The sequence below is a fragment of the Teleopsis dalmanni genome, chromosome 2 (genome assembly GCF_002237135.1).
Source record: "Teleopsis dalmanni isolate 2A chromosome 2, ASM223713v2, whole genome shotgun sequence".
In the NCBI taxonomy this organism is placed as follows: domain Eukaryota; kingdom Metazoa; phylum Arthropoda; class Insecta; order Diptera; family Diopsidae; genus Teleopsis; species Teleopsis dalmanni.
In genome coordinates, this window is record NC_051847.1 from 148,371,013 (window position 1) to 148,387,171 (window position 16,159).

Genomic DNA, 16,159 nt, shown 5'->3' on the forward strand with positions numbered 1-16,159 from the left:
CTGTGCACAACCCAAATTTAAAGTCCTGGGGATAGGACTCGCCGTACGCACTATTAGTTCATTACCCAGCGGGTGCCAGGTAACTATCCAGGGGTGCCACGAGGAGGCTGTGCGACAACTTGGATTGAGGACAACAAGGATTGCGCTGGCATTTTCCATGTTAAATGCAATCAGACACGTTGCCTTGTGTACTCGCTCCCAGAGGGCACGCGGGCCCCCCGATCGCTTTTAAATTATATAAATATAATATACATATGTATTTTACGGCAAAAGTTACGGTGCTGGCATGCTACTGCGTATGGTCGGAGTTTTGTCTTTTCGTATATGAATGAAACTTCGTATGTGTTAATACGGATACTGTCCCATCCGTGGTATCAGAACGAACCATTATTTTTATTCAAGTAAATATTGGTGCACAAATTCGATCCTAAACTATATAAAACTGCTACGCCATCGAACCAAAAAATTATTGCACTATTTTCATTACATATAAGACTGATATTAAGCACTTATCATGATTATTGCCATTTTTTCATGTAGAACGTGCAACCATCAACGGTAACAATCCAATTTATTATAAATGGCCTGTTAATATAAAATTCTTGCCTTGGGAAAGAATTCAGTTCTTTTACTTTTCGAATAAAACCATTATACGTATATTGTAGAAATAGCCCGGATTTCTTTTGAAAAAATTCGACACCGTCGTTTTTCATAGACCTGCTTTAATGTCAATTTTACGTCAACAAAAGAGTGTTGCAGAAGCCGAGAGAAATATTAATCTAAAGATACAGTGTCAGAACTATAAATACAATGAATGCAAAAAAATTCTTAATTAAAGTTTTTCCAATTTTTGTGGTTACAAATGTTGTTAACATTTATCTTTAGCAGTTCCGTCTTTTAGTTTTAAATTTCTTGCTTTAATTATATGATTTGCTCACAGTAAATATTTTAATCAATTATTCGATAGAAGTGTTGTAGCTCGTAAAGGATGATACCTTTAAGTGACATCAAAAACTAGATATCACTTTCCTTGTTTTTATTGAAACACAATGAGACCTGTTTGTATTCTCCGTGTTGAAAATAATGAGCGGCACTTGGTTGTCTATGTAGATGAGTGACTCTGAGATGTAGTTGCCACCGATTCTCGAATCACATACTTTATCGTTATTCTTAGCCACAGTTTGTAAAACTTTTTTACTTAATAAAACCATTATTTTAGAACATTATGTATTTTTAAATAATTTGTCAGTACTTTAACAATCAGGTACTTTAACAATCAGCTTTAGAGATCAAGGTAGATAAATTTTATATTATATTTTCATTATAAATTTACATTTTAAAGTATGCATATAATTGAAATCGTGTCCTTCTATTGCTGTGATCTTCACAAGAATCTTTGTGATGCTATAACATGAAATAAGTTTAGTACATATCTAATATAATAATGAATGAAATGGTAGTAAATCAATTTTATAATAGACCAATAGTTTTATTTTAATTACGTATGAGAAAAAATTTAATGTAATTTCTTTACATGACTTCTTAGAGTTAAATTAATCAAAATTTTTTGTTATGCATACTAAAGTAATTAAGTCGACATGAGGATATATTGTCATTACTTCTTTAGATATTCCTTTGTTTCCATGATATAATATTTTAAACACAACTAAATAGTTATTCTATGTTAAAGAATTCTTCTATTTCATTAAAACATAGAAACAGATAAATAATGTGAATAAAGTGTCAGCTAATTGCATTGAAAAATTGAAATAAAAATATTAAAACTGTTAGTATTAAAGTAACGGACCCAAAACAATAAAATAATTTTACAAAAAATTTAAATATAAAAACGTATAGAATGCTATGTTACAGAAAAAAAACTTGCATTTTACTTCAGCAAAGCCTACACAATTATTATATTTATGTTAAGTCAGAACCTCAATATGTCTACATATTAATTAAACTGTTTTTCATCAAATCAGATTTTATTTCTTCCTCTTTCAATCAATTTGTACATACAATTTTTACCAAGTTTCATAAATTGAAAAACAAAATCTTTTTTTTTGAATTGTTTATTTAAAACATTTTTTTTTTAATAACATTTACAAATGTTTTAATATAAAATGTACTTCTATAAAGCTTTCCCTATCACAGACAATAGTATATGTATTTTTCTTGATTAATAATAATCTTAACAAATTTAACAAAATATTTAACAAAATGATTAACTAATTGAATAATTAAATATTGAGACCCATAAAGTGCAATTTGAAAGTCTTGAACACGCTCTCCTTTTATCTGATTTCAGTCTTTAAATATTTTTTACCAAGGTCTCCAGACTTGTTTATTAATTTGCAAAAGCCCTTGATTACAAATAGAACTGAAGCTTTTACTTGAAAGTGCAGGCGAACAACGGGAATTTTCACTGTCACTGGCATATCCGCTTGAGACTGGACTGTACATTGCAGTTGAAGCGATATGTGCTGAAGCGCCACCACAATTGATACTCAATGGTGTGTTAATGGCAGTGTGTGCTTCTTCTGCTGATTCCAATTGATTAAGACGTAAACCCAAATGAGTCATAAGTTGAGTGCCGAAGGCAACATCGACCTTGGGTAATGACGCCAAACAACGTGATACCTCGTTTGCTGCTTGTATGTAACCTGAGCGGAAACTGTGCTGTGACTTTGTGTTGTCCTGTGTAGAGTTTTGTTTTTGTGTCTTTAGCTTGCGTAAATGTTGTACAGTCAATTCTAAAATATCAGCCTTTTCCAACTTAACACTGGGATCACCACACTGCTGCTGCATACATTCACCGATTAAATCCTTAAGATCATCGAGACACTTGTTGATGCGAGCACGACGTTTACGCTCCAAAAGTGGTTTCATTACTTTACGATATTGATAAGTTTTTGATTCTTCATATTTTGTTGCCATTTTGATTTGTTTTTAAATTTAAGTTTAATTTTACGTAAATGGAAGACTTGTAAAGAGAAAATTACTTTGATGTTATTGCTTTAAGTGCTAAACTAAGAATGTTGCTGATTCCGTTGCCACGTCCGCCTTATATATGCGCACGTGTACTATATTGCAACTTGACTGCTCGTGCTTAAAGTACGCACAAAATGAGAGCGGAGCGCAGTCAGTTTGTGTTATACCAACAACAACACCTGCAGGAGTTTAAATGTGGCATGGTGGTGGGTTTTTTCATCTTCTTTTAAGGATTACAAACAAGTTTGTCTCAATTCGTTGCTCTTCTTCGTAGGGGTTGTTTGCGTTATTTGCGTTGCGTTGCTTGTTGTTATTGGTATTGATGTGGTAGTTCTGTAGTGGTAGTTTAATGCCTTGATCAGGTAATGAATTAAAAGCCTGCTTGCCACAAGCTGCCACTGCCGATTTTTAAAATCGTGGGAAACACTTCGCTAGTGAGTTTCCCACAAGATTTTTCTCGCTCCTTACAGGTTTTGTCGACAATTGTTCGGTGTTATTATCGTCAACACTCGTCCTTTATGGAATTGATAGTAACGTATCCAGTAACACAGTGGGCTATATTCAGGAAATTCAGGATATATTCTGTATATGAAAGTCTTTAGTATACGTATTTTAGCACATATTCATGGTTGTTATATATATATAAATTAAGTTAAATTGATTATTATATATTATGGATAGATTAAATGGTTTGTATGGATTCGAAAAAATCATAGCTTTTTATGATGTATAGACTCAGTAGTGTAGATTATTTTTGTATATATATTTGACATTTAGTTGGAGGACTCATCGTAAAAGAAAATTCATTAAAAATAAGAATGTGTGTGCCATGTTTCATTTTTACTTAAACATCTTACAGCCAACGTAACAGATAATAAGAAAAGTCTGTATATTAATTTCCTTGAAGATATGTACCATTCATTGTTAACAGGTGCAGTTTACCAACGTGCAGAAACTATCCTTTGAACATATTTCCTAATACCATACATTAGATTACACTGGAAGAATCATTGAAATGTTAGAATCTCAAAAGAGTGGCATTCTTTCGGCACCCAATAATGACACATACTATTTCTTAATAAATTGCACTTTGGTTATTTTGGATACTATCTCTTTTCTTTAAACATGCAAAATAGAAATATTAATATTTTTTGTAAATTGAAAGAAAACGTTGATTATCATCAACAGATACGATTTATTACTCGTACTCGTATGTATGAAAAGTGCTATTTGAATGGGGTAGTCTCATTTCAAAAAGAGAGAGTCCTGCTTTTTTACGACTTATAATATTTTATTTTTATGGCAGCTTTATGAATGGGTTAGTCTCACTTCTAAAAGAGAGAGTCCAAATTATTTTTACGGTACATAAGTTTTTATTGTAACTCTCTATATATATATATTGTGCAAATGAGGAATAGGTTAGTCTCACTTCAAAAAGAGAGAGTCCAAATTATTTTTACTTTACAAAATATTTGTTTTTTAATAACTATATATATATTGTGCAGATGTAGGTTTTATTTTCTGATTATTATACTTTATACTTTTATAATACATATGAGTTATATGAATAGCTTTTACATATTTGTACATATTTTTAACATATTTGTAATATGTGTAATATAGTAATATATATATATAGGTAAATTAATATGGGTAAGAAATAATTCTGCCCGTCCTCTTCCGAATATAGTGATAGGCAGCATGAAGTTTTCGATGTCGAATAACTTCATAGCAATGTTTTCTTAAACTCATATATAACTCATACAGAGCTTGCCAGATTACTAGAATAATACCATTATACTAAGAGTGCATAAGGCAACCTATAACTTTTTTTCTTCATATGTTATTTTAGTCTAATTTGATTCATATTTTGCCCACTGTAAATCTTGCCGGAGTCCTGAATAAGTAAATAAAGATTAAGTGAACAGAATTTCCAAAAACAACTACCACCTGCCTTTTCGTCAAATTATGTATGTTAAATGTTGCTTCTGTGCAGTACTACGGCCAAATGGTATAAGGAGTCAATCGGATGGCATGAATATTTTAGGAACTGACTAGCCGGCTGACTGACTGACGAACGGAAAGTAAATGTAACGTATTTTGATTTTAATATATTTTTTCTGGTCAGCATGATCGAGTGAAGAGTTTCAGACAAGTCGCGTATGAATCGAGTGTGAGAAACTTTTCATGGTTGCAGCTGTTGTTATTATTTGTTTTTTTTTTTAATAATTCTTTTTTATTTATATTTTTTTATGTTAGCAATTTAGTTAAAATGCTGCAAGTCAAGCTAAGGTTAAGCAGATCAGAAAAGTAATAAAGTAAAATAGCCAATAAGTAATAAATTGTGTAGTTGTATCAATTTTTGGTGTCTTGTTGGAATGAATCCTTAACACGAACATTAGCATGACCATCCTTTTATTTATAATTGTGTGTATGTATCTTTATGTCTGTGTCTAGAGCGTTAAGAAAATTTGTGTGTAATTATAGACTTTATCAATTAGGGCTTATCAATGGGGGTTAATGTTAACACGATATATTGCATTGTAATTTCTGAATTGTTTTTATGGGTAATTCGGATGAGATTGTAAAAAGTTTCGTGTGCTTTGCTTGTGCCGGACTCGAAGTGGTTTCGAGATTTAATAATTGCTTTAGATGAGTTTAATTGTAATGGAAATGAAAGGAAGTACTATTGTAATTATAAGGCAAAATATATATGGCATCGTAATGACTTTTTTGTTTACGTAGTAATCAAATGGGTGATGCATTTGGTATGATGGTATGTAATAGTGCCAGTGTTGTAATTATTGTTAAAAGGGTTTATTTACTTTAAGTTTTTCATGAGAACAACTTTAGATTGAAAATTATAAAAAGGGGTTTAAGCAAAAGGAAGATGTAATTAACCAAATATTGTCTGTCTGCTTAGGTTCAGTTTTAAGAGATTGTGAAAGCTATCTTATGTGCAAAATTATAGACTGAAGTCGAGCTTAGCGTAGTATGAACTATTAAAAATGAGTTCTGTTGTTATGATGAATAGAATTAGAGGCTACACTGAACTTTTCTAGGTCTGGTGTACCTTTCATCTTTTTTGCTTTCGTTGCGCTTTGCTTCTTATATACCAGCACTTAAAAATAAACATTGATAATAAAAAATTATCATTTTCTTTTTTTGTTTGGTGGACAGGATGAAAACAGCGTACTTAATCAGCAGTTTAATATGTTCATTCAGACTAAAAATATGTATATTTTATGAAGGAACAATAATTTAAAAGAGGCATTACCATTGTACAAACCATATGCTTGAACTTGACTTACTTTATCAAATCAAATAAAGTTTATATAATATTAAAGAAACCAAGGTATTTTCTTAAATCAATACTTGTAAAGCTTAAATAAATATTACGAATGATATTTGTTTCATTATTCTCTTTCCTTTTATAAAGAAAGTATGATGTTTAATTATTATAATATCTCCAATGAGTTAATATTTATTAGGTGTTCTTTAAAAAAGATGAAAGTATAGCAGATGTATTGCACTGCATGATATCACAGAATTATAACATTATCTTCGAATTACACACTATTATTAAATTTCTTAACTTTACAATAACTGTTTTACACCTATTTACAATCTAGAATATGTTTATATTATTTCGAAACAGTAAACATAGATTTATAGTGTTTATATAAGTATGAAACAGTGACGTCAGTTCTTACACTTTATAGTAATAAGAATATGATTTTCATTCATAATTAAAATGCAAAAACAATTTCCTATGTGAATTATTCTGTAAGCTGTATAATAGGCCATGAAGAACATGAAGATAATCAAATGGCAAACACAGCTTATTCTAAATTGGTACAATCAATCTCTTGATAGCGTCTAAATTATACTACAGATATAAAAATAGTTTTAAAAACAACTTAACACGTAAGTAGGAAGGAAATAGCGATACTGATTCTTAGAAAGCTCTAAAGACGCTTTAAACAAATCTAAATAATTTAAGGTGGAAATTGTTTTAAATTTCTGCAGAAAATATATATAAAATTGAATTTAAAAAAAAAAGTTTAATAAATTTCGGAATATGAAATGAAATACATAAAAATATAACAACTTATTAATCAAGAATAATCTTGTAGTTTTTTGATAAAAATAGACTAATTTGCAATAATTAATTTTTAAAATTAATTGAGTATAGATTCCAAAATTAAAGTTTAAAAATAACTACTGGTCTTGCAATACGTTAGGTTATAATCGCGTTGCTAAGTATCCACTTAGTTGTTTTGGTACATTGTGTTACCGTATAAGAACTTATAGGTATGAAACCCATCATGAATCTTTGGCAAAATGCTCTTTAAAAGGAGGCTCAGGAGCTGGCCAAGATTTGTAAAAATATAAGCCATGCTATAAACGAAAGTTTTTGATATTTTAAGTTGTTATGTCAAAGTTAAAGAGTAAAAAAGGCAAATAAATCATTAAATTATGATAATTATGATTATTAGAGAACAATAAAAGAGCAGAAAAGTGTTAAATTCAAATTCGAAATTGCAAAATTAAAAACATTTTTTTAAATATTAAATTCAAACTATTTGTTTTCATTTTATATCATATATTTATTTTTCAAATAAAGTTAATTAGCGAACTTTGTTTTTGTATTTTCCAGTAATAAAAATATTACTTACTTCTAACTAATTACAATTTTTCTTATAATACTTTTGGAATTTATTATTTCTCCATATAAATGCTTACAAAAATAATTAAAAACTAATATCGCATTTTACTTAAAAGACTTCAGAGTTTCATGCCAAACGACCATTGTTTCCGCCGACATTTAACTTCGGTTGCACTTAAACGGCTACTATGTTGCGATAAATGCCGTACGCGTGCCTAGGCACCATCATCATTTATATGAATTGCATTACAAATATTGAATATTGCATTCCAAGTCTGTATCTTTATATGCTGCCAACTTTTTTCCAATCATTCGCACTCGTTTCATTCATACAGACTTCAAAGCTAAACTGCAAAGCTACAAATTGCAAACCAGTTTCATTATTTATAGTTGGTGCAGTGGACTCGATATACTCGTAAATGCTAGATGTGTGCGTCTACCATTCATGGTTTGCACTTTTAGACTTCATCAATGAATGCGTGTTAGTTGGTTTTCAATGAAATTGCCGTGTTGTTGTGAATGAGTGCCTACGGTAGGTGAGGTGTTGTAAATCTATGTCCGCAGGCAGTTTCTGTAAACTGTTGTTGTCCCAGTAAAAGCAACCATCACTAGTTTCAACACACATAATACGTGGCACCTGGTAAGCATCCACTACATCATCAACTCCATTAACAACTGCAGCTTCAAGTCCAGCACTAGCACGAGCTTTCATTAAACGATCGTTAGCTTCATTTTGTGCAATTTCAATGCTAGTTGTTATAGCAGCCACATTATTATTTTTTTGTTTAGTGTTGTTGTTGTTAATATTCTTACTGTTGTATTTGTTTTTTTGTACAAAAAGTTTTTTTAGTAAATTTCGCGCCGAAACTTTAAATTTTCCAAAAGATTTTAATGAAGTTTTACTATTTTTTAAGCAAATCATTTTGTTCCAAATTTTTATTAATATAAAATCCTTTATTTAATTTTTAACCGCACAGTTTGCCTGTCCGACTTTGAATGTAATGTGTAGTCCTGCGGTCCGGCTTTTATAACAGTTTCAGTCCTTAGTTCAGTTCAAAAAGCACAAGTGCAGTTTATTATTTGCGCATGTGTCTACATTTCTCTTCACTGCTTTTTGTTTTGCAGTTGATTTTTATTTTACGGCAAGTGCAATTTTGGAATCTTCGTCTGACAAGTGTTGTGTACGTTACACGTGTTTAAACGACGTTCACAAAGTTTCAAAACCCACATTGGTTTAAAAACGTGCATAAAGTTTCGACGTTTCACCAGACACACTCCGCACTGCACGCTTGGCCTTTGCCACCCCTTGTTTCGTGTTTCGGCACCAATGTTAGCATCCTCGATATATTGTACATGTGATCATCTTCATGCCAACCCTACTTCATAAGGATAAATTATTTTTTGTTCATATTTATTTTGTTATTTTATTGTCTGTATCCGAATTGAGTACAAGCGGCAGTTGCAGTTCCCATCGTAAGGGTGCATGTATCTTCAATATTTACATTTGTGGAATTTCGAAAAAGTATCCCACGGTTTATTTTTAAGTGGCAGATGTTTGCAATTTGGTGTTGATCAGCACAGTTCACAGCATTACACTATCGCTCGCATTTGCACTGGCATTGGCCCTAGTAGTGGCAATGACACTGGCAGGAGGAGAAGTACCGTAGAGGTGTACGTAATATTGATAGGATATCTGTGATAATTGCAAGTGGTTGTGGTGGTTGCTACACTTGTTTGCAGGATATTTTTTTAAATGTACTTATAGATATGTAATAAGATATATACCATAAATGTTTGAGTTAAGTGTGGGAATCTTTTTGATATTGGTTTTATTAATTTATTTCTTGACATTTTCTTTGCCGTAAAAGTAGTTTAGAATTTATGGAAGAGGAGACAAAAATTTCACACTTAAATTTTTTTTGTCATAGTAAAAATGGAATTTTTTTGCATACATTTAGTGCTATTGAAAGCACAAAATGAATTTTATCAACCTATCTGGCCTACATAAGTGACATTTTAATAAAAATTACTAACACAGTGTTTATAGTATGGTTTTTCAGTAATTAAAATAGTTGCAATTAGTACATGATGCTGATAGTAAATTTTCAATTAAATTCACTTGTTACGTTATTTAATCAGGTGTCTTCTGTAATAGCTAGACGCGTGTTAAACACGTTTTAAACTTATAGAATTAGTGGGGAGAAAACAGGGCTGTTGTTAATGGTTTTGTATATGCACGTGACATAATTTTAGAACGTGTGTCCACTCATCCTTTTCAAAAATAAATAAATATAAATTTATTATTAATGTAATGTACTTTCTGTTAAAAACTGTGATTACTAAAGAATTATGTATCAAGTGTTTTGACTCGAGATTATACATAGAATCACATATACAGTACTTTTCATTTAAATCAAAATTAAAGCGATGGTGAAAAATATTTTGTTTCAAGTAAAAACAAACTTCACTTGAAGTTTAACTTAAAGAATAACTTAATGAAGTTTTATTTAAGAATAACTTATTGAAAATATGTGCGTATTTTCTATTTTGATTCATATTAGCCAAAAGTTCGTCACGAATTTAATACATAGCCTTCCAGGCGAAGCTTGGCTTGTTAAATGTTATCCCAACTCCTTTTCAATGAAAGCAACTGTAGGTTTTAAATGAGATTAGATTAGATTAGATTATGCTGGCAGGCCAAAAAGGCCACGCGTAGACCACTAAGGTCCATTGCGATACCAGATCAGAGTCTTGTTTTAGCGATTGTATGCATCACTTAGGATGCGCGTTTCATTAGCAAAATTTATTAAGATTCCAACAGAAACCTCAGGTATGTACTCCAGTCCTGCAAAACTGAAAGCCCCAAGTATTTTTGTCGAGTTCTCGAGAGAGCCGGGCAATTACACTAGAAAACGCCAAAAGTCCAAAAAAATTGCTTTGGAAAATTGTGAAATGTAGTTATAGAAGATAGCTGACATTGTAAACATATCAAACACAAAGTTGATTTTGCAATGAGTATCGTCTTTGCTTATAGCAGCAACAGTGAACGCTCTATACAGTTATTGATGCGTCTGAACAATGAAATCACGAAAAACATACTTTAAATGCAGAAGAATATAATGTTGTTTCATTAAGATAAACTACCGTCTTACAGATCATTGGCGAAATTATTGATAAATCTTTCTGGAATGATTTTTTTATTTTAGAAGGATGTTTAAATTTAATTTTAATATTATAACAGAATAACATTAATAACTTGGAATATTATCAAATTCTGATCAGTCAACAAAATTTTTGTAAAGAGTATTTATATTAGTTGGAAATTAATTTATAAAATATATATATATTGTACTGGAAATAGTGTTCCTAAAAAAGGTACACTATCTAATGTGTGTTTAGCAACTTATATTAGGGGCGTTACTGAAGAAATAGAAATGTCATACGGCTTATGCAAAATTATTATATTTTATTATACTTAGGCGCATATCGAATATAATAAATAAATTACAGTTAAATACGTTTTTATATTATTTTAAAAAAGTTTATATAATATATATATACAATTCAGTATAGTTTTTTAAAAACATGTTTAGCTCTTAAGTTAAAACTCTTAAGTTTTTTAACAAAATTTATATAACAAATTTATGAATGAAAGTTTATCATGTTTACATATCATCCCAGATTATACAGATTATATTGTATACAACTTTTTACTGTAACGGATTTGAGGTAAATCCCAAAATGAACATTATCGCTTTATCTTAAGTCATATCTCTGACTTTGGAGTGAACCTTTGACATTTTCATGGAACAGATAATCGAGAGAGATCATTATTTCTTAATATCAATTATAAAAATGACATGCACATACAATATATTTAATGCTTTTTTAGACACTAAAGTTGAGAAGAACTATGGTAAACATAAAAGAACTTTAAGCCTCTTTAAGTTGCAATGTAACACAAAATGTACTGATAATTGTAAGAAAAACTTTATACATATAATAATGAGTCGGCAACGTATACATTTTAAACAAAACCAAAAGTTAAAAAATTATATATTTTTCAATAATATTGTGTTTATTAAAAATTGTTAATACTAATAAAGCTCAGTTTACAATACAAACTAAAAATTTCTAAACTAATTAAAGCTTTTATAAAATTGTTTTACTTAATCTATAGTTATCACAGTTTTTATATCGCAGGCGTTGTGCAGTTAAAGCTTAGTGAGTGATTTTGTGTTTTGCACTATTTACCATGGACGCCAAACAGTTGAGAGTACAGGAGTAGCCATTGAACTTTCATCGCAATCACTGTGATAACCGGATGAAGCTGGGCTAACTGGTCTGGGAAAATGTGATTTTGTACTAAGTGTATCTTGATGTTGTTGTTGTGTTTTGTGTTGTAATAATCGATTGAATTCAACACCTAAATGGCTCATAACAGATTTTCCAAGTTCAACGCTCATACCCGGAGTGGCTGCCATAACGCGGGAAACTTCATTGACTGCATTCATATAACCATTGCAAAAGCTATCCATTGGTGGTGACGTCCATGCAGTTTTTAATTTACATACTGCCTGGCTGCGCATATATACAATTGTTGTTTCCAGCATCTCAGCTTTATCCATGCGCAAAATAGCGTCATCAGATTGGAGCTCTGCAACAAGTGTCTTCAAAGCATCTAAGCATTTATTCATACGTGCACGTCGTTGACGTTCGAGAAGAGGCTTCTTAACTTTCAAATAATGTTGAGTTTTGGAAATGTATTCGACTTTGGCGCACATTTTTACGTACAATTTTAACTTTATGTTAAAATGAATTTATTTAAAATACAACGTGAAGTTCTTTTCACTTTGAAGGACTGTGTAAATATGATATGCGTACAGCACTTGCAGCAGATTTTATACACGAGTGCCACACGAACAAAATCAACCCCTAACTGTGGCAACCGAACAACACGAACAGATAAAACTGCGTGCCAAGAGTGTGACTGACGAACAGATACGAATTCCTTTAGGAATTTCTTGTTTCTGCAACGTGAAAACCGAACGCATGGGTATGCGATCTTCATCGCAACTTCATCGCACAGGAACTCAATAAGAAGTTAATTAGTTATGAATAATGCACATATATAAATTACTTAGAAATTATTTTAGAATGAATTTCCGCCGAGAAGCAAATTAATGTGCAATTTATGTGATCATCATTAGCCGCGTGTGCCAATAACAACGCCAATGTAATTACTACCGACTCGTATCTTGTCATAAAATACCACAGCAAAATCACGAAATTGCTTGCAGGTCTTAGTATTTAACTGAAATTACTTTAACTGCTGCCGTTCCAAGAGATATTTCCTACCAATCCACGCATATGGTATACTCAATATCAATGTGTAAAGTATAAGCATCAATTTCAAGCTACTATGTTTAACAGCTTAAAGTTGGCAAGGCAAAACTCATGCTAAAAGTGTGGTCATTGAATGAAACTACAGTCTTGTTGGAATATACAGTAGCCTGCCTGCTATGCATACGTACACCACAACCCAATGCTGCCCAACTAACCAAGTCACGACTCGTGTCGCCAACATTCAAACAACATACTCCCGTTTAGCCTCAAAAGCCAATAAGCAAACATCAGAGAAATAGCGAAGTAAAAATCAGGATGAGGTACTTAAGTGAAAACAAGTAAGACAACAACAATAAATATGCTACACCAAGTCGAGCTTTAAAACAGAAAAGAAAGACACCAAAAAGGAAAACCAAAGGCAGGTGTTCACCTCGCGTGGGAAACACACGACAAAATCGGTTCTCACGATTCACAAAATCCAACAGAGCCACAATTGTTAAGGCAGTTAATGCACTTTAGTTTATACACTCTGACGGTGGAATGACTGTTGTTTAGTAAGTTTACTGGCGCGTTATACCAATTGACGCTCTTAGCAATTTTCTTGGTTGGGTAGACTTAACCAAGTATGTATGACTGTGGTGCTGGTACATTTATTATGCATGAAGCATTGCCATGTATATTTATAGTATACTCTCTTCTCTTTGGTCAAAGTCAAAGATGTTAACGTGTTGTTAATGTGCTGGGATACAGTTGTTGGATTTGGAACCTCGATTTGCTGTACTCATTAACTTTAGTAGTTTTATTACAACGTTAAGGTGACTTAACGACTTAAAGGTTAGCATTGATATTATAATTTAGCACACGAATCGATTGTAATTATTGCTTCTTGTATATACTATTCGCTACTGTTAAATCAAATTAAAAACAGACAAATTTTTCTTCAATTATAATAAAAAGTAACTAAAAGAAAAGGAATGTAACAATAATAATGAAATCAATTTAAAATAACCTATAACGAATGTACTCTACAGCAACTTAAACAAACCCAGTTGTGCATTATCTTAACAGTTTTCTTGCATCTATTTCTATTATTTTTAACAATACAAATTGGATTCTTTAAATGTACTAAGAACTACCTGCATCTGTCTTTCAATAAGAATTTCGAAACATTCCCACACTTTTAAGGTACACTTAAGGTGTATGCACTACATTATCCTGCGCACACTTACCTTGATTTGTAGGGGTTGCTTCTTTATCAACGTATAAATACCGACATCAAACGAATCTAAGCAACAGAATCACCTCAACTTTCTACGAGTACACAACTCACATTACTTTAAACTATAAAAATATTTCAATAATATGTCTTCCAAAGTTGTTTACCGTTCAAAAACTGAACATTACCTCAAAGTAAAGAAACCATTGATAGAACGTCAACGTCGTGCACGTATGAATAAATGCCTGGATACTCTAAAGACACTTGTAGCAGAATTCCAAGCTGATGACGCGATATTGCGTATGGACAAAGCTGAAATGTTGGAGACAGCGATCACTTTTATGCGTAGTCAAACTATACAAAAACCACAAAACGTTACAACTACACCATCAATGGACGGCTATTGCAATGGTTATATGAATGCGGTTAATGAAGTTTCCCGATTTATGGCAGCTACTCCTGGCATGAATGTGCAAATTGGCAAAACTGTTATGACTCAACTTGGCTTTGAGTTTAAACGTTTACAACAGAACAAGTCACAACTTACAGCCGTTTGCAGTTCAAGACCTGTCAGTCCAGCTTCTTCAGGTTATCATAGCGATTGCGATGAGAGCTCAATGTCAACTCCGGTAGAAAAACCTATTTGGCGTCCCTGGTAAATGCAGTTTTTTGGGCAACTTATATGAAACATTGCTGTGATGTAAAGAGCTGTGATATTTTTCTTTTGAAAAAAGTAATAAAAAGCTTTAATAATGTAAGACAAATAACTTAATGCTATATTTTATAATAATGTATCTGCAACAATAAAAATTAAAAATAAAAAAAAATTCTAATTTTTAATTTATTTCAACATTTTAAAAAAATTATTCTTGATGTTATTGTTGATTTCTGATTTTTTTATTTTTTTGTTGTAAAATATTAAGTTTTGTTGCTTTTCGTGAAGTTGTCATTAAGGATCTAAATACTTTTTTGAAACTATAATATAATGTCAGCGCAAATGCGTTAAAGTCAATGAGTACGCGATGCATATATCGAAACATATTGTCCATACAGCTTCCTCCAATTGAAGGACCTTTATATAACCAGTATTAATATATTTATATCTTTCTTGATGTATTGAAGTTTGAAATATGGTTAATAAAAATGAGTCTTTTACTTTAAAATTGACATTCGAACTAACTTCTTCGAATGTTCAAAAAATGCTACTCCCGAAAACTGTTGGAAATATTTTTTTAATATAATATTATGAGAGCCAGATTATAGAGAGCTAAAATTCATTGATTATTGTTCTACGACAAAAAAAATTAAATTTGTTGGTAATTAAAATCGTCAATTGATGATATAAAATTGATACCTTATATTCGAATATCTTCCGATTTCTTTCCGATATTAAAAAAAATCACATTAACTCTGCTCCAGATCTTAAATCACACCAAGTTATGATTTCTGTGAATTTAAATGCCTTTAAATGCCTAAAGGTGACAATTTTGTTTATATTTGAAGCCAATTATCAAGAAATGAATTTCATTGCTAAATTAAATGATAAAGATGATTATTTCATATAATGGATATTAATTTACGCTAAAGTCCAATCTTATAAATTTCTTAGTAATATATGGTTAACTGAAAAAACTTTTCAGGTTAGTTACCAAGTACAATTAATTCCATTTCATATTTTTTATGATGAATGTTTATTCAGATAATAATGTAAAATTCAGTTAGAGGGATCTACTGCTTTTATCTGTTTAACTAAAATGTTATATATAAATAGTATTAGTAACAAATAAGTGTATGTTGTACAGATATGTTTTAAAAAATTATTGTGATGTTATATACAAATATAGGTAATCATGCTAGGAGACTGAATCTTCCGTTCAACCATTTTTGCCGCAGTTGTAGTGAGGATGACGAAAGTGCCTCTCACCTGCTTTCTTCGT

At 31.2% G+C, this 16,159-nt stretch overlaps 3 protein-coding genes across 3 annotated transcripts; 1 reads left to right on the forward strand and 2 right to left on the reverse strand.

The window, feature by feature from the left end:
- Positions 1-2,227: 2,227 nt before the first annotated feature.
- LOC119685931 (enhancer of split m7 protein) lies at positions 2,228-3,034 on the reverse strand. Its single transcript, XM_038100341.1, has one exon. The coding sequence runs from the start codon at positions 2,935-2,937 to the stop codon at positions 2,323-2,325; it is 615 nt and encodes a 204-aa protein (XP_037956269.1). The 5' UTR covers positions 2,938-3,034; the 3' UTR covers positions 2,228-2,322.
- An 8,788-nt stretch (positions 3,035-11,822) lies between these two features.
- Positions 11,823-12,500, reverse strand: LOC119685932 (enhancer of split m5 protein-like). Its single transcript, XM_038100342.1, has one exon. The coding sequence runs from the start codon at positions 12,442-12,444 to the stop codon at positions 11,911-11,913; it is 534 nt and encodes a 177-aa protein (XP_037956270.1). The 5' UTR covers positions 12,445-12,500; the 3' UTR covers positions 11,823-11,910.
- Positions 12,501-14,368: 1,868 nt separating this feature from the next.
- LOC119675909 (enhancer of split m5 protein-like) lies at positions 14,369-14,929 on the forward strand. Its single transcript, XM_038087124.1, has one exon. The coding sequence runs from the start codon at positions 14,369-14,371 to the stop codon at positions 14,879-14,881; it is 513 nt and encodes a 170-aa protein (XP_037943052.1). The 3' UTR covers positions 14,882-14,929.
- Positions 14,930-16,159: the final 1,230 nt, after the last annotated feature.

Bases quoted from the DNA above. Each gene is read 5' to 3' on its own strand.
- LOC119685931 (XM_038100341.1), bottom strand. From the start codon at position 2,937: ATGGCAACAAAATATGAAGAATCAAAAACTTATCAATATCGTAAAGTA.
- LOC119685932 (XM_038100342.1), bottom strand. From the start codon at position 12,444: ATGTGCGCCAAAGTCGAATACATTTCCAAAACTCAACATTATTTGAAA.
- LOC119675909 (XM_038087124.1), top strand. From the start codon at position 14,369: ATGTCTTCCAAAGTTGTTTACCGTTCAAAAACTGAACATTACCTCAAA.